The 25,816-nt window shown below is 41.6% G+C and overlaps 1 protein-coding gene across 4 annotated transcripts in view; it reads left to right on the top strand.

Moving 5' to 3' along the window:
* The first annotated feature begins 7,638 nt into the window (after window positions 1-7,638).
* snx16 (sorting nexin 16) overlaps window positions 7,639-25,816 on the top strand; it is a 53,156-nt gene continuing 34,978 nt past the window's right edge. Inside the window, exons 1-2 of one of the 4 annotated variants that reach the window (XM_072256242.1) lie at window positions 7,639-7,657; window positions 16,385-16,840. In XM_072256242.1, coding sequence (XP_072112343.1) covers window positions 16,460-16,840 — 381 coding nt within the window. In that variant the 5' untranslated portion in view covers window positions 7,639-7,657; window positions 16,385-16,459. Of the gene's footprint in view, window positions 7,658-8,038; window positions 8,237-8,354; window positions 8,616-16,384; window positions 16,841-25,816 lie in introns of those variants that run through there. The other 3 variants (XM_072256250.1, XM_072256222.1, XM_072256232.1) reach the window with 3 other exon arrangements.

The following is a 25,816-nucleotide window of genomic DNA, read 5'->3' as shown; positions in this document are numbered from 1 at the left end:
GAGTGACATAGTTAATTCAGAAACAAAGGTTCTGAACTTAAAGAGGGGTAACTTTGAAGGTATGAGACATGAATTAGCTAAGATAGACTGGCAAATGACACTTAAAGGATTGACGGTGGATATGCAATGGCAAGCATTTAAAGGTTGCGTGGATGAACTACAACAATTGTTCATCCCAGTTTGGCAAAAGAATAAATCAAGGAAGGTAGTGCACCCGTGGCTGACAAGGGAAATTAGGGATAGTATCAATTCCAAAGAAGAAGCATACAAATTAGCCAGAGAAAGTGGATCACCTGAGGACTGGGATAAATTCAGAGTTCAGCAGAGGAGGACAAAGGGCTTAATTAGGAAGGGGAAAAAAGATTATGAGAGAAAACTGGCAGGGAACATAAAAACGGACTGTAAAAGCTTTTATAGATATGTAAAAAGGAAAAGACTGGTAAAGACAAATGTAGGTCCCCTGCAGACAGAAACAGGTGAATTGACTATGGGGAGCAAGGACATGGCAGACCAATTGAATAATTACTTTGGTTCTGTCTTCACTAAGGAGGACATAAATAATCTTCCAGAAATAGTAGGGGACAGAGGGTCCAGTGAGATGGAGGAACTGAGCGAAATACATGTTAGTAGGGAAGTGGTGTTAGGTAAATTGAAGGGATTGAAGGCAGATAAATCCCCAGGGCCAGATGGTCTGCATCCTAGAGTGCTTAAGGAAGTAGCCCAAGAAATAGTGGATGCATTAGTGATAATTTTTCAAAACTCGTTAGATTCTGGACTAGTTCCTGAGGATTGGAGGGTGGCTAATGTAACTCCACTTTTTAAAAAAGGAGGGAGAGAGAAACCGGGGAATTATAGACCGGTTAGCCTAACATCGGTGGTGGGGAAACTGCTGGAGTCAGTTATCAAGGATGTGATAACAGCACATTTGGAAAGCGGTGAAATGATCGGACAAAGTCAGCATGGATTTGTGAAAGGAAAATCATGTCTGACGAATCTCATAGAATTTTTTGAGGATGTAACTAGTAGAGTGGATAGGGGAGAACCAGTGGATGTGGTATATTTGGATTTTCAAAAGGCTTTTGACAAGGTCCCACACAGGAGATTAGTGTGCAAACTTAAAGCACACGGTATTGGGGGTAAGGTATTGGTGTGGGTGGAGAATTGGTTAGCAGACAGGAAGCAAAGAGTGGGAATAAACGGGACCTTTTCAGAATGGCAGGCGGTGACTAGTGGGGTACCGCAAGGCTCAGTGCTGGGACCCCAGTTGTTTACAATATATATTAATGACTTGGATGAGAAAATTAAATGCAGCATCTCCAAGTTTGCGGATGACACGAAGATGGGTGGCAGTGTTAGCTGTGAGGAGGATGCTAAGAGGATGCAGGGTGACTTGGATAGGTTGGGTGAGTGGGCAAATTCATGGCAGATGCAATTTAATGTGGATAAATGTGAAGTTATCCACTTTGGTGGCAAAAATAGGAAAACAGATTATTATCTGAATGGTGGCCGATTAGGAAAAGGGGAGGTGCAACAAGACCTGGGTGTCATTATACACCAGTCATTGAAAATGGGCATGCAGGTACAGCAGGCGGTGAAAAAGGCGAATGGTATGCTGGCATTTATAGCAAGAGGATTCGAGTACAGGAGCAGGGAGGTACTACTGCAGTTGTACAAGGCCTTGATGAGACCACACCTGGAGTATTGTGTGCAGTTTTGGTCCCCTAATCTGAGGAAAGACATCCTTGCCATAGAGGGAGTACAAAGAAGGTTCACCAGATTGATTCCTGGGATGGCAGGACTTTCATATGAAGAAAGACTGGATGAACTGGGCTTGTACTCGTTGGAATTTAGAAGATTGAGGGGGGACCTGATTGAAACGTATAAGATCCTAAAGGGATTGGACAGGCTAGATGCAGGAAGATTGTTCCCGATGTTGGGGAAGTCCAGAACGAGGGGCCACAGTTTGAGGATAGAGGGGCAGCCTTTTAGGACCGAGATTAGGAAAAACTGCTTCACACAGAGAGTGGTGAATCTGTGGAATTCTCTGCCACAGGAAACAGTTGAGGCCAGTTCATTGGCTATATTTAAGAGTGAGTTAGATATGGCCCTTGTGGCTACGGGGGTCAGGGGGTATGGAGGGAAGGCTGGGGCGGGGTTCTGAGTTGGATGATCAGCCATGATCATAATAAATGGCGGTGCAGGCTCGAAGGGCCGAATGGCCTACTCCTGCACCTATATTCTGTGTTTCTATGTTTCTATCCACCATAAGGCCCGGAGAATTGCTAATAATTCTGTTGCAAAGACAGAAACACCATCTGAAACCCGGTGACCAATCTTAACTCCAAGTTGAGACACATCCATCCCAAATCCTGCCCTACTGCTCTCTGGGTCCACTGAGCCATCAGTAAAAATCTTCAGGTAAGATCCCCATTTATTATTTAAATATTCATTCTTGATCAACGCTGATGAAATTGCACTGCTTCCTTTAAGCTGAAAAAGGAGGAATAGGTCTACTGGTTCTGGAAAGAGCCAAAAGGGGACGGATGGCAGGCAAATTTGGCCAACTATGTCTTCCTCAGCCAGTTTCAATTTCACAACCCAGTTATTAACCAAATCTAAAAATGGATATCTTTTAATTTTACTTTGGCGCTCCGACTTCCCCTGCAAAAGACACTTTGATGGACAGCTATGATTGAATCCATTTAGTTTTACCCAATACTGCAGGCCCAACTGAATTTGTCTTAAATGCAGAGGCACTTCTCCCATCTCCACACATAATGCCGGGACTGATGTTGTTCTAAAAGCTCCACAACAAAGTCTAAGTGCTTTGGACTGCACAGTGTCTAATTTTCCAAGCACTGCCATAGCAGCGGAACCATAAACAATACAACCATAATCTTAACTGATCTAATCATAGCTAGATATATTAAGTACATTGTTTCCCACCCTGCTCCCCAGTCACATCCAGCAATACTTCTCATAACATTTAAAACTTCCTCACACTTTCCAATTGTTTTATCTCTATGAACCCTCCAAGTAAGTCTTTCATCAAACCAGATGCCTAAAAACTTGAATACCTTGACTCGTTCTAATGGAGAGTCATAAAGATACAATTCACAATCAGGAATCTTTCTTCTAAAGCCAAAAATCATGTATTTGGACTTAGAAGCAGAAATCCTAAAACCCCATTTATTAGCCCAGTTTTCAACTGATCTTAAAACCCTTTGTACCTGCCTTAATATATACTTGATGTTTCTTCTTCTTTTCCAGATTGCACCATCATCTGCAAACAATGATTTGCCAAATCCTGTCCCTACCTAATCAAAGATATCGTTTATCATGACATGAAAAAGAACTGGACTAATGACACTTCCTTGAGGGGTATCATTACCTATTTTAACTGACTTGGAGCTTGTTCCACCTACTTGAATTATCCTTTCCTTAAGGAAATCTTTGATCCAATTAAACATTCTACCTCTAATTCCCACATCATAGAGTTTAATTAATAAGCCATCCTTCCATAGTGAGTCATATGCTCTTTCAATATCTAGAAATACACTTCTCTATTTTGAAACGCTTTTTTAATATCATGATCTAAAAGGGCAACAGATTCCATTGTTGATCTTCCAGTTCTAAAACCATTTTGATAGGCAGCAAAATGTCCCCTATTTTCCAAAAAATAAACAAGTCTGTTGGTGACCATTCGTTCCATAGCTTTACAAAGCACTGACGTTAAAGCTATAGGCCAATACGAACTAGGACTAGAGGCGTCCTGACCTGGCTTTAAAACTGGAACCACCACTGCATGCTTCCATTCTACTGGTAATTTTCCTTCTTTCCACACTGAATTAAACAATGCTAGAATTTCTATTAATACAGAGTCATCTAAATGCTTGAGCAATTCATAACATAGTCCATCCCTACCAGAAGTGTTTGAACCTGATTGGACAGCTTCCTGCAATTCCTGAAGGGAGAAAAACAAATTTATGGAGCTATTATCATCCAAACTCCTGTCCAATTTCCAACTTTCCTTTAACATAATTTCCTTTCTCAAATCACCTAACTCTCCAGAACTGTGTAACACTTGGAACACCTCTACAAACATATCAGCCTTTTCCTTATTGGTTACAGCTTCAATATCTCCTTCCAGCAAAGTTGCGATAGATGGTTTCCTATATATCCCTGACATTCTGTGAATGATCATCCATAGCTGCTTTATAGGTGTCTCAGGGCCCAGGGTTCCACAAAATCTTCTCCAACTATCCCTCTTTGCATTTTTAATTACTCTCCTTGCTACTGCTCTTTCCCTTTTATACTCCATAACATTATCTAACACTGGGTACTTTCTTAATCTCCTGTCAGCTCTATTTCTGTTTCTTACTGCTATATCACAATTGTTATTCCACCGTGGAACTAATGCTCGAACCTTAAGTACATTCCGTAGCGGAATAGTCAACCGAGCAACTTTATGAATTATAGAAGAGGGATTCATTCCAATCATCTATGGAGCCCTCGCTATTAATCTCTTCTATTATATCCACAGCTTTCTCCTGGTACTCATCCCAATGGGTCAACGAAAAAATTATACCTAGCAGACCTCTCCTCAACTTCTACTATCAAATTTCTACCAAATCGACATAATATAGGATAGTGATCACTTCCTAGTGTGTACCTGTTGTTACGTACCCCGTAACTGGGTTGCCAAACCAGCATAAATGGATCACTCAGTTGGAGTCTGGATTACTAGAACTAAGAAAGTTTTATTAAAGAAACAAGCAACACAGTACTCTAATCAAAAGGATAATGAATGCAACAGTTCAGCAATGATAAACACACATGTACACAGAATTAAGATAACAGGATCAATCAAGCTCTATCGTTGTCTAGGGGTAAATGACCAGTTTCAAAGTGACGCAAAGTTCAGTTCAATTTAGTTCATTTCAGTTCGCAGTAATCGCTGCCATGGGAGATGGACAGTGTGGGGGAAGGAGAGAGAGAGCAAAACAAATGAATATTCAAACGGCTTCCACACAGACCTTCGCAGTCAGCTTTCGTGCGAGCCCTTTATGATGTCATCTGAGGTCACCGACCGTGACCCCTCCTTTTCCAGATACGATCGTTTCTCTGCAGTGAACCAGGCACCCAGGCAAGAGTGGACACACACCAGGTTCCCGCCGATCGTGCCTTTCCACCCTGTGCGTCTATGGCTTGTCCCGCGACCAGCCGTCCAAAACTTCCCACCGACTTGTGGGAGACGCACCGCTTCCAGGGTCTCGTTACCTCGGGGTGTCGTGTGTGTCTTGCCTTAGCGAACTTGTCCCTTTTTATCCCCCTGCTGGGGTATCACCTGTCCATCACTTCAAACAGTTCAGGGTTCAAAGGGGGAGCCGATCTTGACAGCTCTCCTTCCGTTACTCTCTCCCGTCCCTTCATTAACATCTCCAAATGCTGCTCCATTGTTTTCCTTATCTCTCTCTCTCCTGAAGACAGGTGGCAGACCAACTGCTGATCCCACTGGTGCCAGCACAGGACAGCTAACATCTTAATCTATGTGTATTCTTGTCACACTGTCCATAACATCCCATTCCCAAACCCTAGCTAGGTTTAAGGAAGTGATAGATAAGTCTAAGTGACTACATGTATTCTTTACAATATTAAATCTTGTAGGCCTTCCGTCATTTAGCAGTACCATGTTGTATTTATCTAGAAACTCCTCTATTACCGCTCCATTACTATCTTTACTTTCACTACCCCATATAGGATTATGGGCATTGAAATCTCCAACCCAGATTACTGAGGATCTTACCTTATTCATAATTTCATTCAAATCTGATAACATCATATTACCTGGATTATAAAATTTAATCCAAGTTATTTGACCATGAGAGCTCCAAACCTCCACAGCCATAATTTCAAGGTTAGATTTAATATCAAGTCTTCTAAACTGGAGTCCTGTTTTTATGAAAGTTGCACACCCTCCACCAGATTTACCTGTTCTGTCAGCTCTCAAACTATCATATCCAGGGATCACAAAATCTAAATGAGGCTTTAACCATGTCTCCTGTATACAGATCAAATCAGGCTTGTCTTTAAAAGTTCCAACACATCTTTTTAATTCTTGACTATTTGCAGATAAGCTTCTTGCATTCCATTGTAATATTAAAAACATCGAAATACTAATTATTGGCCTCTTCGTCCACATAAAGCTCCTCCGTACCCTCTGACCCCGACAACTGGGAAGTATTCAGTGATTATTTGTCTGTCATACACTCATGTAATTTTTCCGGTGAAATCTGTTTTATACCAAGGAATCTCTCTGCAGCTCCAACAACTACTTTTATCATATCCGACCTCTTTGCTGTAGTTTTAGCCCCAACCAGTACGTCAACAACAAATGCCAAAAAAGACTCTTTAGTCATCAACAACATGCCTGAAGGAACCATAGTTGGAGGACTCGGAATGAACTGACTCCCCATCAAGCAACTGAAGCTGAACTCAGAAGCTGTTTATGTAGCCAGCCCAAAATGAGAATCATGTGCCTCAATTAAGGCACCAACAGAACAAGAAAAATCAGAAAACCTGGAATAAGGATCGATAGACTGGTCTGTGAACCGGAATGCGGACTTCATGGACTGGACCATGACAATGCTGGGGTAGATTCTGAGTCAAATTATTTTTATATGGATTCAGGCTACCAGGGTACATATCTAGCAAGCAAGACCCAAATGTGCTTCAACTATTTCCTATTTGACCCTACAACAGAGACCAAAAAAGCAAATTTCTTTGCTGCTAGATGCATTAGAGGTCCTATCAGTTTTACAAAACCTGAAACACCCTATGACCTGGGGTTCATGACTAAAGATGTGTCCAAGTAGCACCAGGTATTCTACAACTAACACAGTAACAACATATTGGAGACTTAAGAAACTGCAGAGGGTGGAATTTGGAACAATACACAAAATGTTGGAGGAAGTCAGCGGCTCAGGCAACACCTGTGGAAGAAAATGGACACTTAATTTTTTTTAGTGCAAGATGCTCCATCTGGATTCTATAAATCCAGATTAAAGATGACTGAAATGATTTTATTTGGGATAACGGGGAAGATCATTGATATACAAAATATGCCATTTTGTCTGTCTATGCTTTGTTGGTCTTCCATCACTATATTTACTGCCATACTTATTATTTCATTATATACTGTTTACTCTGTGAACTTCATTGGAGCAAGAAATTTCATCACACCCTGGTATTAGCTCTAATTTGATCCTTTAAATTATTGAATAATAGGATTTATCCCGATGAAGGGAAAATGTTTTAAAATATACAGAAATCCAAACTAGAGGTTATAAGTGCAAATTAGTAACTAATTAATTGAATATTACTATTCAGAAGAAAACTCTTCAAAAGAATGTCAAAAATATGTACGTACCCTTTAAGTAGTTGAGATGAACAGTGGATATTCATGAAGACAAGGTTATCACGGTTATGATAGGCGGGTTTGGAGGGCATTATCAGTGCGGGTGAAAGTCTGGGGTGTGTATTCACGGTTCATCAGGTGAGCCGGCGGAAGGAGGTTACCTCGACTCATGTAAACGGAAGGAAAATGATTAATTGAAGTGGCAAGAAGATAATCATGCAAAGCGTAATAAAGACATAAGTAAGTTACTCCAAAAGCTAGTTTCGTTGGTTTTAGTAATCTCATATACTTACTGCACTGCCTCTTAGCAGTACATTTGTGCAACACATGGCTATATTTTTGTTGTTAAGGAGATTCGGTTGTTAATTTATCACGAGCGATTGGATATATGCCCGGAGGTTTAATCACATGATCCTCTGTATGCCACACCACGCACCCAATTCTTTCCAACTATCTCCGAATAATCGCGAATAATAAAAAAAAAATGCCCTCACGATAGTCTTCAAAGTGTGCCAGTAGTAACGTCTGGGAGCATAATTTTAATCCGAGAGATTCCAGGAAAATACTGGAAGTTGATAAATAATTTTCCTGCCTGTATCCAATGGGCTGGCAGTGGGCGGTGACCCGCTCGCACACCTCTCTTCTGCTCTGGCAGAGTTTATTAATTTGTAACGAATGAGCTGGAGGCTTGTTGATTTTTTTTGGAGTAGGCAGGTCACACGATGAATGGAATCCCAAACTACCGGATGCAAATTTGGTGGCTGTGGTGACGCAGCAGGCGGTGACTGCGGGAGCTCGGTGAACCACTTGTTCTTATCAGTAAGTGTATGGTTTGGTGATCTGGAGTTCTCCTCGCTGGTAGCGGAGGTAATGGGGATTGGCCGTTGGTTGCTGGAGTTTGCCGCGACATTGCCGCTGGTGCCTGCAGCAGGCGGAGCGCGTGATGCCGTTTGTTTGGGCCATTTGTCACGCCCCGTTCCACAGCGCGAGCCGCGGCTCCCGGCCGACGTTGCAAACGGGCGGCCGCCAGTTCCCGCGGGCCCCTACTCCTCAGGTCGGCCGCAGTGAGCGGGGGACTGCTTCCGAAGGCTCTGTCAAGCGTTTGCATAAGCCTGGTTCCTGCCAACCCCGTACTCGATTACTATAGCGATGCACTGGACTAGAGGGTCTCCTGACCGGAGTGCAGCAATTGAGAAACGTAACGTGATTACATTATTAGACTCGCGGGGTTGTGGAGTGTATCGCACTTCGCATGACCGAACATGAACGCATTCGACGTGGGGAATGTATGGCATGTTAACACGTGTAATCTTACAAGTTTAGTTTGGTATTTTCGGGTATTCATGAAAAGATTTGCCCCCCCCCCTTAAAACGTGCGTGTGTTTTTCTAGTTTCCCCGACCTGGGACTTCACAAAAGCATTATGGGTTTGAAAGATGGCGTGTATTGACATATTTGAACGTCAGACAGGTAGCTTGGTGCAAGGGGATGAATAATGTCATCTATCTACCGCATCGTTTATACCCGGGTCAAGATGGGGTGTCAAAGATCTTGAAAGTTTACAATCCTGTTAGATGTACCCTCTATTGAGGTATTTTAAAACCAAGCCATAGATTTTGTCCTAGTTCCCCAAAAATACCTTGGATAGTGCATTCATAACTTCCCCATTCTTGTAAGCTATTCTCAATTGAGGCTTTTTGTCTGATTTCCATTATTATTTTGTTATTGGTTCTGTTTACACCTGCCTAGGTCTGGAGCTTTGTCATTAAAACAGGATACGGCAGAAGTACTCATTAGGTAGCAGCTGTGTGGTGAAGTGTGTTAGTTAACATTGTAGGTCTCTCATCAGTGAAGACTGCTGAGTATTTCCAGTATTTTCTGTCATGTCTTCATACTTTTTGCTTTTCAACTGCTAGTATTTGCTGTCACAGTACAAATGTCTTTAGTAATGTGATTATACTCCCTTTATTGGACCAGAAAGCAAAGGAGTGGAATTGGGCCATTTGGCCCAGTGAGTCTTCTCCACCATTTCTTCATGGCTGTTTTCCCTCTTAACTCCATTCTCCTGCCTTCTCTCCGTAACCTTTCACACACTGACTAATTAAGAACCTATCATTTTCCTCCTCAAGTATACTCAATGACATCCTTCACAGTCATCTGTGGCAATGAATTTCATAGATTCACGATCCTTTGACTAAAGGAATTCCTCCTCTTCTCCATTCTAAATGGATGTCCCTCTATTCTGAGACTGTATCCTCTGGTCCTAGACTCCCCCACTATAGGAAACATCCTGCCAACATCCACTCTATCTGGGTCTTTCAGCATTTGAAAGGTTTCAATGAGACTCCCCCCCCTCCCCCCCACACCCCACACTCTAATTTCCAGCGAGTACTGGCTCAAGCCATCAAATGCTCCTCATTTCATTCGCTAAATCATTCACATGAATCTCCTCTGAACCCTCTCCAATGTTGGCACATCCTTTCTTAGATAGGTGCCCTAAACTACTAGCAATGTTCCAAGTGAGGCCTCACCAGTGCCTTAAAGCCTAAGCATTACATTCTTGCTTTCGTATTCTAGTCCTCTCGAAGCTTTCTCACAGAGCCATGACTAAAAGGCTGATCCAGGAGATGAGCTTCATATTGCAGGTGATTTTTATATTTTCTTCCAAAGCTTTGGACTTCAACAGCAGAAGGCTCAAATGTGAATGGTGGGGCTTTTAAGTGTGTGTGTGTGTGTGTGTGTGTTTTTTTACAAAGATACAGTTGAGGAGGGTCTAGACAATTAAAGTCATTAGTTTTCAAAATAAGTAGACTTTAAGACTTGCACTTACTGAAAATATAAATTTAGGGAGAACAGAATTGAGTGTACTGAACTGTTTGCGGTGGAATTTTAACTAATCTCAGGCGTGAGTGAATGGTGGAAGGTTAGCATGGATCATATTGGAATAGTCAAGTTGATGGAATGCAATATAATTTGTACAGTGAATGTAGAGGAAGACGTGCATGTGTATATTATAAATAGTGCATCTTTGAACCAAAGCTTGGATAAGAATTTGGTGAGCAAGTGGATAATCTTGCAGCATGAATTTGTCTTGAGCAAAATTCTGAGCTACTTAGTTCAGAAAGGAAAATAATAACTTCGAAGAATTTGTAATTCTTGGTTGTAATATGCAGGTGGAGATTCCTTTTTGTCGATCACTGAGATAGAGCTGGGTGTTGGTCAGTAGTTTTGCAACAACTGAAATGATACCTGAATAACCAGCCAAAGACAAGTATATATAAAAAGTGTCAAAGATCTCCTGGGGGCATTTGAGGAAATGGAAAGAAAAGCCATTGTAGCTGATTCTGAATGCTGCTTCACAGAATAATAGAAATGGGAAACTAATTTCACACGCATTGAAAATCTACAAAGGAAGAGGGTAGTTTGACTTTAAAAGCTGCGCGGGGATTCAGAGGTTCCCACTAGTGCAGATGAATTAATGCCACCATGGACCTCGCATTCAAATGGGGTTGGTTACCTGAATTTTTGATTTTGGTGGCAGGGTTGAAGGATTCTGACTATCAAATAGACATTTGGAAGATTTTCCAGAGGAAAGAAATGTTCAAAAAGTTTTGATTCTGGTCAAGAGGGTGCCTGTGTACAACAGCAGGATAGACCATGAAACCATATTTCACCTTTGTCTTCTATGTTTTTCATCTTGAATTTGATTGTGGAATTGTTGGAACCTGAGATTTGCAGTTTGGAGATCATTTGGGTGTTTTCAGCACCCTGCAGTCTCCGAGAGGATTCCCAGAGACGGGGTTGGGGGGGGCGGTGTGGTGTTCGACTCCATTTTGCTGATTGAAACTTCCATTGTTCGATTAAAGTAATGAGGGAGATTGAAACATTGAGGCAAATGTAGAAGGTGAGTGCCAGCTGCCTGCCTTTTGATCACTGGTGCCAGAGAGGGAGGACCTTGCTGCTATGCCCGGAGAATGTTACCCAGGTTTTCTGCATTTTGGATATGGGCTTGGACTATAGACCTTTTTCATGTTTATAGTTAGTTTTTTTGTTGGATGTTTCTTGTTTTGTATTGTGGAGATGGGTGGTATTTGGGGGGGTGATGAATGTGCTGCCTTTTTTTGTTTCATGGCTATCTTGAGGAAGAATTTCAGAGTTGTATACTTTGATAATTAACCTTTGAACAAATGGAGTTGTGGAGCTTGGTTTACTTTCAAGCTCAGTGTCAGATAGAAGCAGGATTATTTCCCTGTGGCGGGGGTTGGGGGGGACGGCAGATATGAAGAATGAGAATAGAATATTTGAGAAGGAGAGCTGCTGGTGTACTGGAGACAAAGAGTGCAAGGTTTGAATAGGGCAGAGATCTTTTACAGCTGGCAGACACTAGGTGTCAGCTATTTTGTAAATATGTTTATTGAAAATGTATGAAGCATGCTATTCAGCCAAATGTCTGCCAGTTGCAAAAGAGGTCTTAACCATGTTTAAACCTTCAACATTTTGTCAAGGCTCTTAGTTATGCAATGTTCAATGTTACTCAAGGCTTCCAAACACCAACGGACATAGTTTACGCCTGCCAAGAATGTCTCAGCAAAAATATCCTCTTAAGGATTGGGCAGTTCACATTGAGGAACACTTGTATTGCATGTTGCCTGGATTAGGCCAGGAGCACACCAGTGAGTAGGTCCCTCCAAGAGGCTGAAGTACAGGCAGAACTTGAATAACCCTTTCAGATACTTCAGTTGTAACCTCGTGCATTTCATTTGTTCATTTGTCTACTTAACTAGGCTGCAGAAGCAGCTGGAAACCTGTTAGTCTGGTGGGCATTGCAGAGACCGGAGTGCTTCCTGGATGCAGTTCCCATGTGTTTATAGTTAAAACAAAAAAAGAACACGCACATTGCTGGAGGAATTGAGTGGATTGGCAACATTGATGAAGGGAAATGGAAGATAAATCTCTCAGGTTGAGACACTTCATCAGGATTCGAACATCAACTAACATTTCTGTTCGTGGATGTTGCCTGACCCAGCATTTTGTATGTCACTGCAGAGTTCCAGCATTTGCAGTCAGTCTTGTGCCTCTACAAGGAATTATAGTATGGGTGTTCAATTACACATCTAAAAATGGTTTAAATGTGAGGGGTTTCTACCTCAACTTCCTGTTTCCAACTTCTCTATCAATTGCTTTAAGTTTTTATAAAATCATTTACAGTGTAGACAAGGTGCATGGTCAACTTTCCCAGGGTAGTGAAGTCTAAAACTAGAGGACGTAGATTCGAGGTGAGAGCGGAAAGACCCAAGGATACACATTTTTTATGCCGAGGATGGTGAGTTAATCGACTGAGCTGCCAGGGGAAACTATTGAGGCAAGTGCCGATACATCTTTTAGCAGACACTTGGACTGGTAATTGGATTAAGAAAACAGTTTACAGTGATATAGCCCAAACACCGGCAAATACCTTGATGGACAAGGGCTGAAAGACCTGTTTCCATACTATGTCGTTCTGAGGCTGAGAGCTGTTAACGAGTAGACGGATTCAGAATTGGTGAGGAGAAGAGAAAGGGGAGTAAGAGTCCAGGATCATTGGCAAGATAAACTTCAAGGGTGCTGGAGATTTGGGCTTGCGTTAGGAAGTGACCTTTTCTGCCAAACAGCCATTGATTTAACTGAACTTTTATTCAGAGACATGAGACTGCGAATGGCAGAGCAAAAAATAAACTTCTGGAAGAACTCTGCGTTTAAGCAAAATCTGTGGAGGTAAATGAATGGTTGACAGATCTGGTTGAGATCCTGCACAAGACTTTTAGTCATTTGTCTTGATGTCATTTTTTTTTTTAATGCTCTGTAAAGTGCCTGAGGAAGTCTAGCTATGTAACTCAAGTTGACTTGATGGTCTATTTGGAATTATTTTGAAGGGGATTTTCCCCCAGCAATTTAAGTGCAGATCATTGATCTCGGGGAGGTTGCTTGCCCTTCCCTCTCCTGTCCAATAAGAGATTGCACTTATTTTTAGCAAATTCCCAAAGCTAGTTTGCTGGCCTTCCCCTCAGAGTACTTGGAGGTGCAAAGTCAACTGACCATGCCTCCAAATTAGTCCGCCTGTTAAACCAGTTTAAACAATATTACTGATGTGCAGAACTGATTAGGGGACTGCTTCATTGAGCACCTTCACTCCATTCACTGTGGCAGCCGGAGTATCCCCATTACTAGCCTTGTTACTTCTACCTCCCATTCCCATACAGATGTCTATCCATGGCTGCTTCCACTGCCAGGTCGAGGTTAAAAGTAAATTAGAAGAACAGCACCTCATATCCACCTGGTGTAGTCTCCAGAGTAGTAAATTCTGTAACTCCAAATAGCCACTTCCCTGTCCCTTTTCCTCCTTTATTCCCTTCAGTCCCACAGGGGACTGTCTTGTCTCCCTTTCTCTTCACCATTTACACCTCGGACTTCAACTACTGCACAGAGTCTTGTTATCTTCAGAAGTTTTTGGATGACTCTGCCATAGTTGGATGCATCAGCAAGGGAGATGAGGTTGAGTACAGGGCTACGGTAGGAAACTTTGTCACATGGTGTGAGCAGAATTATCTGCAGCTTAATGTGAAAAAGACTAAGGAGCTGGTGGTAGACCTGAGGGGAGCTAAGGTACTGGTGACCCCTGTTTCCATCCAGGGGGTCGGTGTGGACATGGTGGGGGATTACAAATACCTGGGGATACGAATTGACAATAAACTGGACTGGTCAAAGGAAACTGAGGCTGTCTACAAGAAGGGTCAGAGCCGTCTCTACTTCCTGAGGAGACTGAGGTCCTTTAATTCTGCCGGACGATGCTGAGAATGTTCTACGAGTCTGTGGTGGCCAGTGCTATCATGTTTGCTGTTGTGTGCTGGGGCAGCAGGCTGAGGGTAGCAGACACCAACAGAATCAACAAACTCTTTCGTAAGGCCAGTGATGTTGTGGGGATGGAACTGGACTCTCTGACGGTGGTGTCTGAAAAGAGGATCCTGTCTAAGTTGCATGCCATCTTGGTCAATGTCTCCCATCCACTACATAATGTACTGGGTGGGCACAGGAGTACATTCAGCCAGAGACTCATTCCACCGAGATGCAGCACAGAGCGTCACAGGAAGTCATTCCTGCCTGAGGCCATCAAACTTTACAACTCCCCCCTTGGAGGGTCAGACATCCCGAGCCAATAGGCTGGTCCTGGACTTATTTCATAATTTACATATTACTATTTAACTATTTATGGTTCTATTACTATTTATTATTGATGGTGCAACTGTAATGAAAACCAATTTCCCCCGGGATCAATAAAGTATGACTATGACTATCCTCTTCTCCCTCTTCCTGCTTCAAGCGCCCCCCCCCCATGTCCTATGCTTCCAGACTCCCTTCTCCATGTCCTTATCTTTATCTCGTGCTCCACTGTTCTCTCCTCTCAGATTACATCCTAAGCCCTTTGTCACTCCTCTACTACCTCCCTTCTGTCTTCTGCTCTTCTCCCTCTGACTTCTGCCCTTCTCTCTCCCTCATGTCATTCCCCCTCCCCCCCCATGTGGATCCACTTATCACCTGTTACCTCTCATTCCCCTATCCCCTCCACCTTTTCCTACTGACTATTTCCCCTCTATTACCTGTCGTAGGGTCTTGACTTAAAAATATTTGATCTGAGTATATCCTGGAAATGAGGACAGGTGAGGCAGAAAGAGAATTGTGCAATTAAAATTGTAGTGGATTTTTTTTTCATGTCCCTGAGGTGGTCCCTTGTTACCTTGAATTGCACCCCTTTATATTTGCTTTTTGATTTGTGTGCTAGATTAATGCTTGAAGACTTTGTTAAAAATAACAGTGCAGGTGCTACAAATATTTGGTCAGATAGCATCTGTGGATAGAGGAATGGGTTTGTGTGTAAAATTGGCATGCAGCAGATGTTGCCTGATCTGAGTATATCAAGCATGCTGTTTTTGACTAAAGTACAGGCTGTTTTCAGTCACATCTATTTGTGAATTGTAATAATCATTGACCTTATGACATGACTATAAACAATGCATCCCTTTTAACTTTTTTCCTGGTGAATGATCTGTCCCAATTTATGTTGAGATAGGCAATAGTTAAAAGCAATATAATATTTTACTACTTACTACATACATCAGTTCAGTGCTCTTTATTTAAACATTAAACTAGATTTCATTTGTAAAGGACTTTCACCTGATAATTTAAGGTTGTTGCAGCCATCTGTATGTGTAGAGTATGTGGGTGGCTCAGTAATGTAGCTAGTAGAGCCACTGCCTAGCTGGGTTCAAACTACATCTTGTGCTGTCTTTGTGGAGTTTTAACTGATTGCACAAGTTTTCCCTGCGTCCTAAAGCATGTATCGGTTGGTAGGTAATTGGTGACTATAAGTTGCCCTAGCAAGCAGATTAGTGATGGAATTGAGGGTGTCTGTAGTTAAGCAATTGGAATTAAGGTTGAGATTCGTGTAGGTGTATAGAAAATGTGGACTGAAGGTGCTGTTTCTCGTTAAGATCAATGACTATAATCTGCATGCTAATTTTATTCCGTTGTGGCATTTATAAACATGAATAGTGTTTGAAAGTGAAAATGCATGACCCCAGACTACCTTCTACATATTGAACATCTCAGACTGTAATCTCCCAGATCATTGATTTTTGGGTTTAAAAGTCCTTGTGTTTCATTATTAGTTGTAGAAGACCCATTGTTGCTTTTATCAAAAAATGGAAAAATATTACTTGTAAAAATTCTGTATGTTTTGACATTTAATGTTTTTGTAGTGCTTTGAGTTAAAAAGCTAAAGAAATTTGATATGTCATGTACAAAACTGTCAAAGTTGATTTTTTTTCAGTATGACAATTATATAAATTTATAAAGTTTTTATAAGTTGGTCTTTGTGTAATGGACATTATGCTTAAATTACATTTATGATTTTTTCCCTTTTTTTAATATACAGTTCAGAGGCCACTTTGATTTGCCTTCTGATGCCTGGTAGGGAGATACTGGTTGCAGAATACTGCTCGATAAAAGGATGACGACATCATTCGTACCTGTACCCTTGCCTCTGGGGAATCCCTCTGGTGGAACACCTACAAATCGAAGTCGGAGAAGTTCTTCCCTTCAGTCTTTGGACAGTGTATCCACCAGTTCAAACTCATCAAAAGGTCAAGGGGATTGTTTACACTCTGGTGGATTTAGAAAGACTGTCACTTCTGAGCACTTGGCTTCTACAAGCTTGATAAATAACAGTCCTTCATTAAGAACTAGACTCAATGGGTCAAACCCAACAATTGAATATTTATCAAGACCTGCGGATTCTGAGAGAGTGACTGATTCAGCAAATTGGGAAGAGAGACCTCCCACGCCTACTATGTTAGGATATGAGGTTATGGAAGAAAGAGCAAAGTTTACGGTAAGATTCTGAAAAACATAAGGATGTGCAAATTCCTGGGCCAAGACAGGATACACCCCAGGTGACTGAAAGAAGTAAAGGAAGTGATTGGAGGGGAGTTGACCATCTGTGTCCTTCCTGACTACAGGAGTAGTGCCACAGTGTTGTTCAAGAAAGATAATTGGATAATTCTGGGTATTATAGACCGATATGGCTTACATCAGTGGTGGGCAAACTGAAGCAGAGGACTCTCAAAGACAGAATTTACAAGCATTTGGAGAGGTATATTCTTATTAGGAATAGGCAGCATGGCTTTGGATGGCATGGATTTTTAGCAATGTGGGGTCCAAATCCATAGATCCTTCAAAGTTGCCACTCGAGTCAATAGGTCATTAAGAAGATGGTTGATGTGCTAGTCTTCATTAGTTGGGACATTGATTTTTTTTTTAAAGAGCTGCGGGCTTATGTTGCGGTTGATAAAACTTTGGTTCGACTTGGAGTATTGTGTTCTGGTTTCCTTGTTATAGGAAGGATGCTGAATTTTTAGAGAAGGTGCAGAGGAGACTTCCCAAGATGCTGCCTGGATTCATGAGCATGTATTTTGAGGAATAAGCTAGGGGTTTTCTCTTTGGGGTGAAGGATGTTGAGAGGCAGCTTGATAGAGGTGCATAAAGTTGAGATTCACAGAATAAATAAAGGGCCTTTTTCCCCAGGGTGGGATAACCAATATCAGTGGACGTCAGTATATGGTTAGTGCAGTAAAATTTAGAGGCGATGTCTTTTGTACTGCATACTAGGTACCTGGACACCACAACTGGGCATGTGGTAGAGGGTAATACAGTAGAAACATTTATTGTAAGAAACTCTTAAGATGGGTACATGGATGCAAGATAAATGGAGGGTTATGGACTGTGTAGAAGGGAAGGGTTAGATTGATAGTGGAGTAGCTTTATATAGGTCGGCACAATATCGTGTGTGGAAAGGCCTCTGTTCTATGTTCTGTGATGCATTTGACCATGTGGATGCTTATGGATAAGGAAGATTGTCTGAGGCTGCAGCTAGCTAAAAACTCAAATAGATTAACAAGTGGAGAATCTGCAGATGAAATTTAATCTGACAGCTGTAAGGTGATGCATTTGGGGAAGTTGTAAGGGGAGAACATTACAGCACAAAAGGTAGGGTCCTAGATGAACAGGGGGGACCTTGGGTTCAAATCCATATTTCCCTACAAATGGCCACATGGTTGTGAAGGCATATAGCAAGCATGACTTCACAGGTCAAGGCATAGAATATAAAAGCTGAGATGTTGAGTTTATACATCATTGGTTAGGTAGCATTGGACCTCTAAAGGAATGATTTTACTGTGGGTGATATTTGGAGCTCTTTGCTGGGAGTGGTAGAATTGAATATACAATGGATTCTAGTTAGTTTAGGCAGCAGTTTATTTGACCCAACTCTTAAAGAACAAACTAAATCAAGAAAATAACCGGGATTCTCTGGTTATTTCAGACATTTAGCTGCTTAATTGAGGCAGGAAAATGTTGCCAAACAGTTTCTAACTACAGTTAGTTGCGTGCATTTGTGCAGCCATTAAACACAGTACATCATGCTAAGAGCGATCAGTTTTTATATACCATCAGTTGTGTGTTTCTGTTCAAAAAGCAGTGATTTTTTTTCCCTACACTGATAGTTGGCGAGGAATAAGCAATAAGACATTTGGAACTGTTTTGCTCACCGTGGTTTCAAGCATGCAGGCTTGGAGATGCTAGAAACAGCTGCGAGTGAAAATGAAATGATTTCACTAGTTCAAGTTAAGAATTACAAACGTATTGACAATTATCTTGAATGTTACCGTGAAAATGAATATTAGGAGGATGCATTTGTTTATATCATTGTATCAAGGCAGTCCATTATCTGCACTAGGAGTCTGCACTGATTTTGTTCATTTACAGTTAATCAAGTGATCACGACCAAATTTCTCGGTCAATATCTATTAGGAACAAATATTTTTACAGTACTGTGGAGGTATTAGTAGTGTTCTAATTTGTTCTGTATTTCATTTAAATGCATAACTTGTTACTCAGTTAAATGGTAGCTAGTATTTTTATACCATTTTAAATAGAAACTTCAGCTAATTAGGACAACAACTTAATTGGGCCAAAATGTACTGATCCTTGTGTGTCCTAATTAACCAGAATCCACTGTAATTATTGTTTATTTGACATTAACACTGGTATTTAAATAGGCAGGTCAAAGAAAGATATAACCTCATGAGCACAAATGGGATTGTTGGATATGTCAGCATCTGCATATTCCAAAGGGTGAGGGGGTGGGAATATGTTAATTATACATTTCCTAATTGGGTGCTTCAGATGAAAATGCTTACTGTAATGTTTAAGCTTTCATATCCTGGTTTGGGTGCTTATATAATGTGTTATACCACCCACTTGTTTACAAAACCTGCTTGTTTTGTTTTCAATTGGTTGGCTCACAATTATTACCGTAGCTCTGGTTTCCTACTGATTTGGCTCAAAATGTGCTGCAGGTCCCTATGGCTCTCCACCTATTTTGATTGCTGGGAGGTGTAAGGAAGAAGGATTTAAAAAAAACAATAGTGCATCTGATAGCAGCTAGAAACTTGTTCTGTAGACATTTAGCACAACTGTGCCTTTTTCTTGAATTTGTTATTTTTGCTCTTGGTTTGATTTGGAAACCTGGCAAGAAGACAGCAGTGCTTTGAAGAGAATTTTTGCGTGTGGTGGAGTTTTGGATGTCTACAGGCTTTAAGATGTAGGCTGTTTGGGTTTCAGTAATCTTTGTACTAGGAAGTTTGTGAAGCCTTTAGAATTCCCTGTTTCTGCATAAATGACCTAAAATGTGATCGGATCTTCACACAAGCCCTAAAACTAATAAAGCAAACCCAATTAAAAATAACTTGAATCATACTTTTTATTGAGAAAAATGATCCTATATTACATGTATTTGTTAAATGTAGAAGTACAAACGTTCACTTTACGAAACCTCACTGTTACGAAAGGCCTACATTAGTACCCTGTTTTGGCTTTCAGAAGGTGTTTTCAGTGTTACGAAAAAAAAATCGCAGGAAAAAATCAACGTGCGATAAAAGGCAGTGCGCGCCCCGAGCAGCCGCTGTCCCCCGGATTCGGAACTGCATTCTCGCCGGCATTGCTTAAACACGTGCCTGTGAGCAGCCGTTAGTAAGATGAGTTCTAAGGTATCGGGAAAGCCTAAAAGAGCTCGTAAGGGTGTTACACTTAGCATAAAACTAGACATAATTGTGCGTTTTGATCGTGGTAAATGAAGTAAGGACTAAGTGAGTTTGGCTTGTGGAAGCTGACGAAGATGATGTTGAAGAGGTTTTGGCATCCCATGACCAAGAACTGATAGATGAAGGGCTGATGCAGTTGGAAGAGGAAAGGATAACAATGGAAACTGAATGCAGTAGCGAACGGACCGAAAGTGACTGCGTGAGATTTTCGCTGCAGTGATAACGTAGGACTTTAATTTTGAAAGGGTACATAGGTTTAGGGGATATTTGCAGGATGATTTGAGTCCTTATAAAGAACTGCATGATAGAAAAATGCGCGAGGCTCAGCAGTCAAGCAAGCCTTCCGCATCCACAGCAGACAACGAACCTCGACCTTCAACATCGAGGCAGGCAGTCATAGAAGGTGAGCTGCCTGCTCTAATGGAAACAGACGATGAGATGACACCCCAGTGTTCCACCACCCCGCGATTCGAGGAGAAATGTAGCGGTAGCCAGGAGGCACACAGCACATCTTTAAGAAAAAAGCTGAAATAAACATGCTAATTAATTAGGTGCTGCCCGACACGTAATTAATTAGCATGTTTATTTCGGCTTTTTTCTTAAAGATGTGCTGTGTGCCTCCCGGCTACCGCTGGACCCCTACAGGCTTCGCGGTTTGGTGTCTGTCGGTGGCCCGGAGGGTGGGGGCCACTGCACCACCCAACCTGCGATGACTCAGTCTAACACACCATCATCGGTGTGCTCGGCGCTGAACCAATTCCAGTAAGTGATACTACACTGTACATACATTATTTCTACTTTATATAAGTTGTGTATTTTTACGTGTTATTTGGTATGATTTGGCAGCTTCATAGCTTAAAGGTTACTGGAGAGCGCTTGCGCCGTGTTTTTGCCAACAGCGCTTGCGTGAGATTTTCGCTACGGAGAATAGTTCAGTAATGATTGTGGAAAAGTATTTCTACTTTATATAGGCTGTATGTTTATCATATCATTCCTGCTTTTACTATGTTTTACTGTTGTTTTAGGTTTTATGTATTATTTGGCATGATTTGGTAGGTTATTTTTGGGTCTGCAAACGCTCACAAATTTTTCCCATATAAATGGTAATTGCTTCTTCGCTTTACAACATTTTGGCTTACGAACCGTTTCATAGGAACGCTCTACCTTCAGATGGCGGGGGAAACCTGTATGTGAACCTTTGCTTTCATTAACTAGTGTGACCCCCCCACCCTCACCATACAGCAATAACTTCAACCATATGTTTCCAATAACTGATCAGTCCTGCAGATGGGCTTGGAGGAATTTTAGGCCGCTCCTCCTTACAAACCTGTTTCAACTCTGGGATGTTGGACTGTTTGCTTCAGGTCATTCCACAACATTTCTCTAAGATTAAGGTCAGGACTTTGACTCAGCCATTTCAAGACGCAGTTTTTTCTTTTTAAAACATTCTGATTTACTTATCTTTCAGATTATTGTCTGGTTGCATTATCCAACTGCTATTAAGTTTTAGGTGATGGACTGCTACCTTGATATTGGGTAATACCATTCCGCCTGACCAGAAGTGCACTGAGAGCGGTAAGCAGCATGAAGGAGTGGGGTGCTTACTGATCTGGCTAACAATGGATGGTGCAATCCGGGGTATATTGCGATCGAGGAACGTGTTTGCAGACTGGATATTGAACTTTTTACTTTTGGACTTCGGCCACATTCCACCATGATACAACACTTGGCGGCACGGGAGGTCGTTCCTGCTTGTGGCCATCGAGCATTCAGCTCCTCCCGTGGAGGGTCAGACACCCTGAGCCAATAGATTGGTCCTGGACTTATTTTCCATCTGGCATAGTTTTGCATTTTGTTGTTTGATTGTTGGAGTTTTTTGTATTGCTATATTTACGCTCTATACTTGGTTGGTGCGGCTGTAACGAAACCAAATTTCCCTCGGGATTAATAAAGTATATCTATTGTTACGTACCCCGTAACTGGGTTGCCAAACCAGCAGAAATGGACCACTTTGTTGGAGTCTGGATTACTGGAACTAAGAAAGTTTTATTAAAGAAATAAGTAACACAGTACTCTATTCGTAAGGATATGAATGCAACAGATTAGCAATGATAAAATACACATGTACACAGAACTAGGGTAATAGGAATCAATCAAGCTGTATCGCAGTCTAGGGGTAAAATGATCAGTCTCAAGTGACACGGAGTTCAGTTCAGCTTAGTACAGTTCGCAGTAATCGCTGTTGTGCCGTGAGAGAGAGAGAGAAAGATATGCAAATCTGATTCAGCAGACCTTGATGTTCTTCGCAGTTAGCTTTCGGGCGAACCCTTTTATGTCTTCCGTGGTCACCGACTATGACCCCATCCGTTCCGGATACGACCGTTCTTCCGCAGTGAACCCGGCACCCAGGCAAGGGCGGACACACACACCAGGTTCCCGCTGATCGTACCTTTTCACCCTGTGCGACTATGGTCGGTTCCCGCAACCAGACCTCCAGACTCTCACCAACTTGTGGGGGCACACCGCTCTTCCAGGGTCTTGTTATCTCGTGGTGTCTGTCGTGCCTTAGCGAACCTGTTCTTTTTATCCCCCTGCTGGGGTATCGCCTGTCCATCAAACTTCAAGCAGTTCAGGTTCAAAGCAACCGGTCTGTCAATACTCAGACTGGTGTCTCTTTCTGTTATCTCTCTCTCCTCTCTCATTAACACTTTGAACTTTTCTCCATTTGTCTCCGTTATCTCTTTCATCAGCATCAATCTTCTGATAACTTGGTTTGCCGTCACACTATCTATCTGTATTGTCCTGTAAAATGTCTTGATACAATTTTGAATGCATTGTTCCACCAACGATTGCAAGCTGTCCAGGCCCTGAGGCAGCAAAGCAACCCAAATCATGATGCTCCTTCCACTATGCTTCACAGTTGGAATGAGGTTTTGGTGTTGGTGTGCAGTACCCTTTTTCCTCCAAATATAGCAGTGTGCACTTCTGCCAGAACGTTTTTAACTTTTGTCTCATCTGTCCACAGGACATTGTCCCAGAATCATTGCAGAACATTCAGATCTTTTGCATACTTGAGATGTGCAGCAATGTTTTGTTTTGGAGAAGAGTGATTTCCTCCATGGTGTCCTTCCATGAACACCATTCTTGTTCAGTGTTTTTCTTATAGTGGACGTAGGAACAGAGACTTTAGCAACACTCACAACATGCTGGAGGAACTCAGCAGGTCGGGCAGCATCCGTGGAAATGATCAGTCAACATTTTGGACCGGAGCCCTTCGTTGGGACTGAAGAGGGAAGGGGCAGAGGCCCTGTAAAGGAGGTGGGGGGGGGGGTGGGAAGGAAAGGCTGGTAGGTTCCAGGTGAAAAACCAGTAAGGGGAAAGATAAAGGGGTGGGGGAGAGGAAGCAGGGAGGGGATAGGCAGGAAAGGTGAAGAAGGAATAGGGGAAAGCACAATTGGTAGTAGAAGGAGGCGGAACCATGAGGGAGGTGGTAGGCAGCTGGGGGAGGGGGCAGAGTGGAATGAGGATAGGGGAAGGAGGGAGGGAATTACCAGAAGTTGGAGAATTCAATGTTCATACCAAGGGGCTAGAGACTAACTAGACGGTATACGAGGTCAAGGTAGAGACTTCAGCAGGTTCTGGAGTTTTTATGCAGGTCTTTTGCTGTTATCTTTGGATTCTTTTTCACTTCAGCATTGTGCTGCTGGTGTGATCTTTGTAGGCTGCCCACTCCTAGGGAGAGTAGCAGCGAACTGAGTTTCCTCCATTTGTAGGCTCTGTCAGTAATGGACTTTGTGTATTTTTTTTAAAAGGACAGGGCACCTCTGCAACCCACACCTCCAATCTCAGCTCATTGTTTGGACCACCTAACTCCAAATGGCTTTTGTAGAAGGCATTGCCACAGAGGTTCACATTGGTTTTTTTAGGAAATGCATGTAATACTGGATCATTTTGCTCAATAAATGAACAAGCATAATGTTTTATATATTGGGTTTTTATGTAGTTTTAAGACTTGCATGAAGATCTGAATTTGGGCTTTAAAATCACATTTTCAGTCATATTTGTGCAGAAATGGATAAAATTCTACAGAGTTCACAAACTTTCTAAGGCTGCTGCATAGATCCAGATAGTATTATCAAATTAGTATTATCAGTACCCTTGTAATAAAGTTGCACTTCGAGTTTGAATTTGTGGACCTGAGCATCAAGATGCTTTGAAAATGTGTGTATATGTTCTCTTTCTGAGACAAACTGTGCAAACTAATAGTGCAGTCTATCAGGTGCGAGTACCAGTGCACAAGTTACTTGACACATTTGTCATAAAGAAACTTCTGAAGCATAACTGAGATTTGATTCTATTAAATTGGAAGTGTCAGTAGTAGCTAAGTGAATAGCAGACTTGTAGGTTGGTTTAGGTCCTCAACGTGGTGGCTGTAGGTAAGCTGTAATGTCATCCTACTGTGTAGAGCTTACTCATGCACTCAGCCAAGACAAGTAACTTTAGAAAACTAACATGCTGATTAAAATAGATGTTGAATGTGTTACTGTAGGAAGATGTATTATGCAAACGATTGACAGTTGGATCTCAAATTTGAGTAATGGATATCATACATTATTGTCTAGCTTGAAGTATTATTTAGTGTTTTTTTTCATTTGTAAGGCAGACTGGTGTAGACACAGTTTGAATTGTGTGTTTGAGTTACTTCTGCTGATAAAAGGGGGATGGTCTGACTTATTTGCAGATTGACTTTTGAAAACAGGCACTTGGTAAAAGAGAATTTTATGCTTAGATTATAAACCTTTGATGTGTTGGGAGGGGTGAATTTGTTAATGTGTGTTTCTAAAAGTGTTTTGAACTTGATTTTTGTTTTAACCTTGGTGCTTTCACAAAGAAACATAGCGGGATTTCATTGTTTTGAAACAATTGAGCAAGTTAATTTTGTGATATTTGGTGGAGTTAAACTCCTATGTATGTTGGAAATAATTATCAATGCTGCTTTATATTTAATAAATACTGGAATGAGCAAGTATACTTAAAAGTGATGAAGAAGTAAATATTCTTTTAATGGCATTTAATTAACAGATGCAAAAGTCTCCATGTGCACTGAATTTCCCAACTATTGGTAATACAGATGGCCAGATAAAGGATCTAGTGTTTCGTGGCATATGTGACAAATAAGCTTTTCTCAGGCTTCAAGTTGGGTACAGGTATTTATTATTTAAGCCTGAGAAGAGTGTATTCATCAGAATGTCAGTGATTTGTTTTCTATGCATTTATCACTCTGCAGTGTGTGCCATTGTAAATGTATACCATGTGGTGTGGAAGGCTGAGGCAAATCTAACTGAGTATTTCATAGATCAACCTATTGGGGTATTTTTATTCTTATCAACATTTTAGTGAAAACTTTCTGCCTGGAAGGTAGAAAGTGACACGCAGGTATGTTGAATGGCATTTAATGTACACTGTTTTGAAAATACTGTGAAGGGTGGAAGAGCCTAATATATGGAAGTGCTCTACCGAATAAGCAGAAAAATGGGAGTGAACCAATGCCAAGCACTATTATATTCAATTAATCTATTTCTGTTGTTGTATATCTGCATCTTTATTCCCAGTGACCATCATCCAATAGGGACATCAGAAGTTTTGAGAGGAAGGGATTTCATTTGGGTCCACTGCCCCGAGAAGGAAAGGGAGCAGCAGGTCGCTGC

The sequence above is a fragment of the Mobula birostris genome, chromosome 1 (genome assembly GCF_030028105.1).
Source record: "Mobula birostris isolate sMobBir1 chromosome 1, sMobBir1.hap1, whole genome shotgun sequence".
NCBI lineage: Eukaryota > Metazoa > Chordata > Chondrichthyes > Myliobatiformes > Myliobatidae > Mobula > Mobula birostris.
This window is presented reverse-complemented; position numbering and strand designations above follow the sequence as displayed.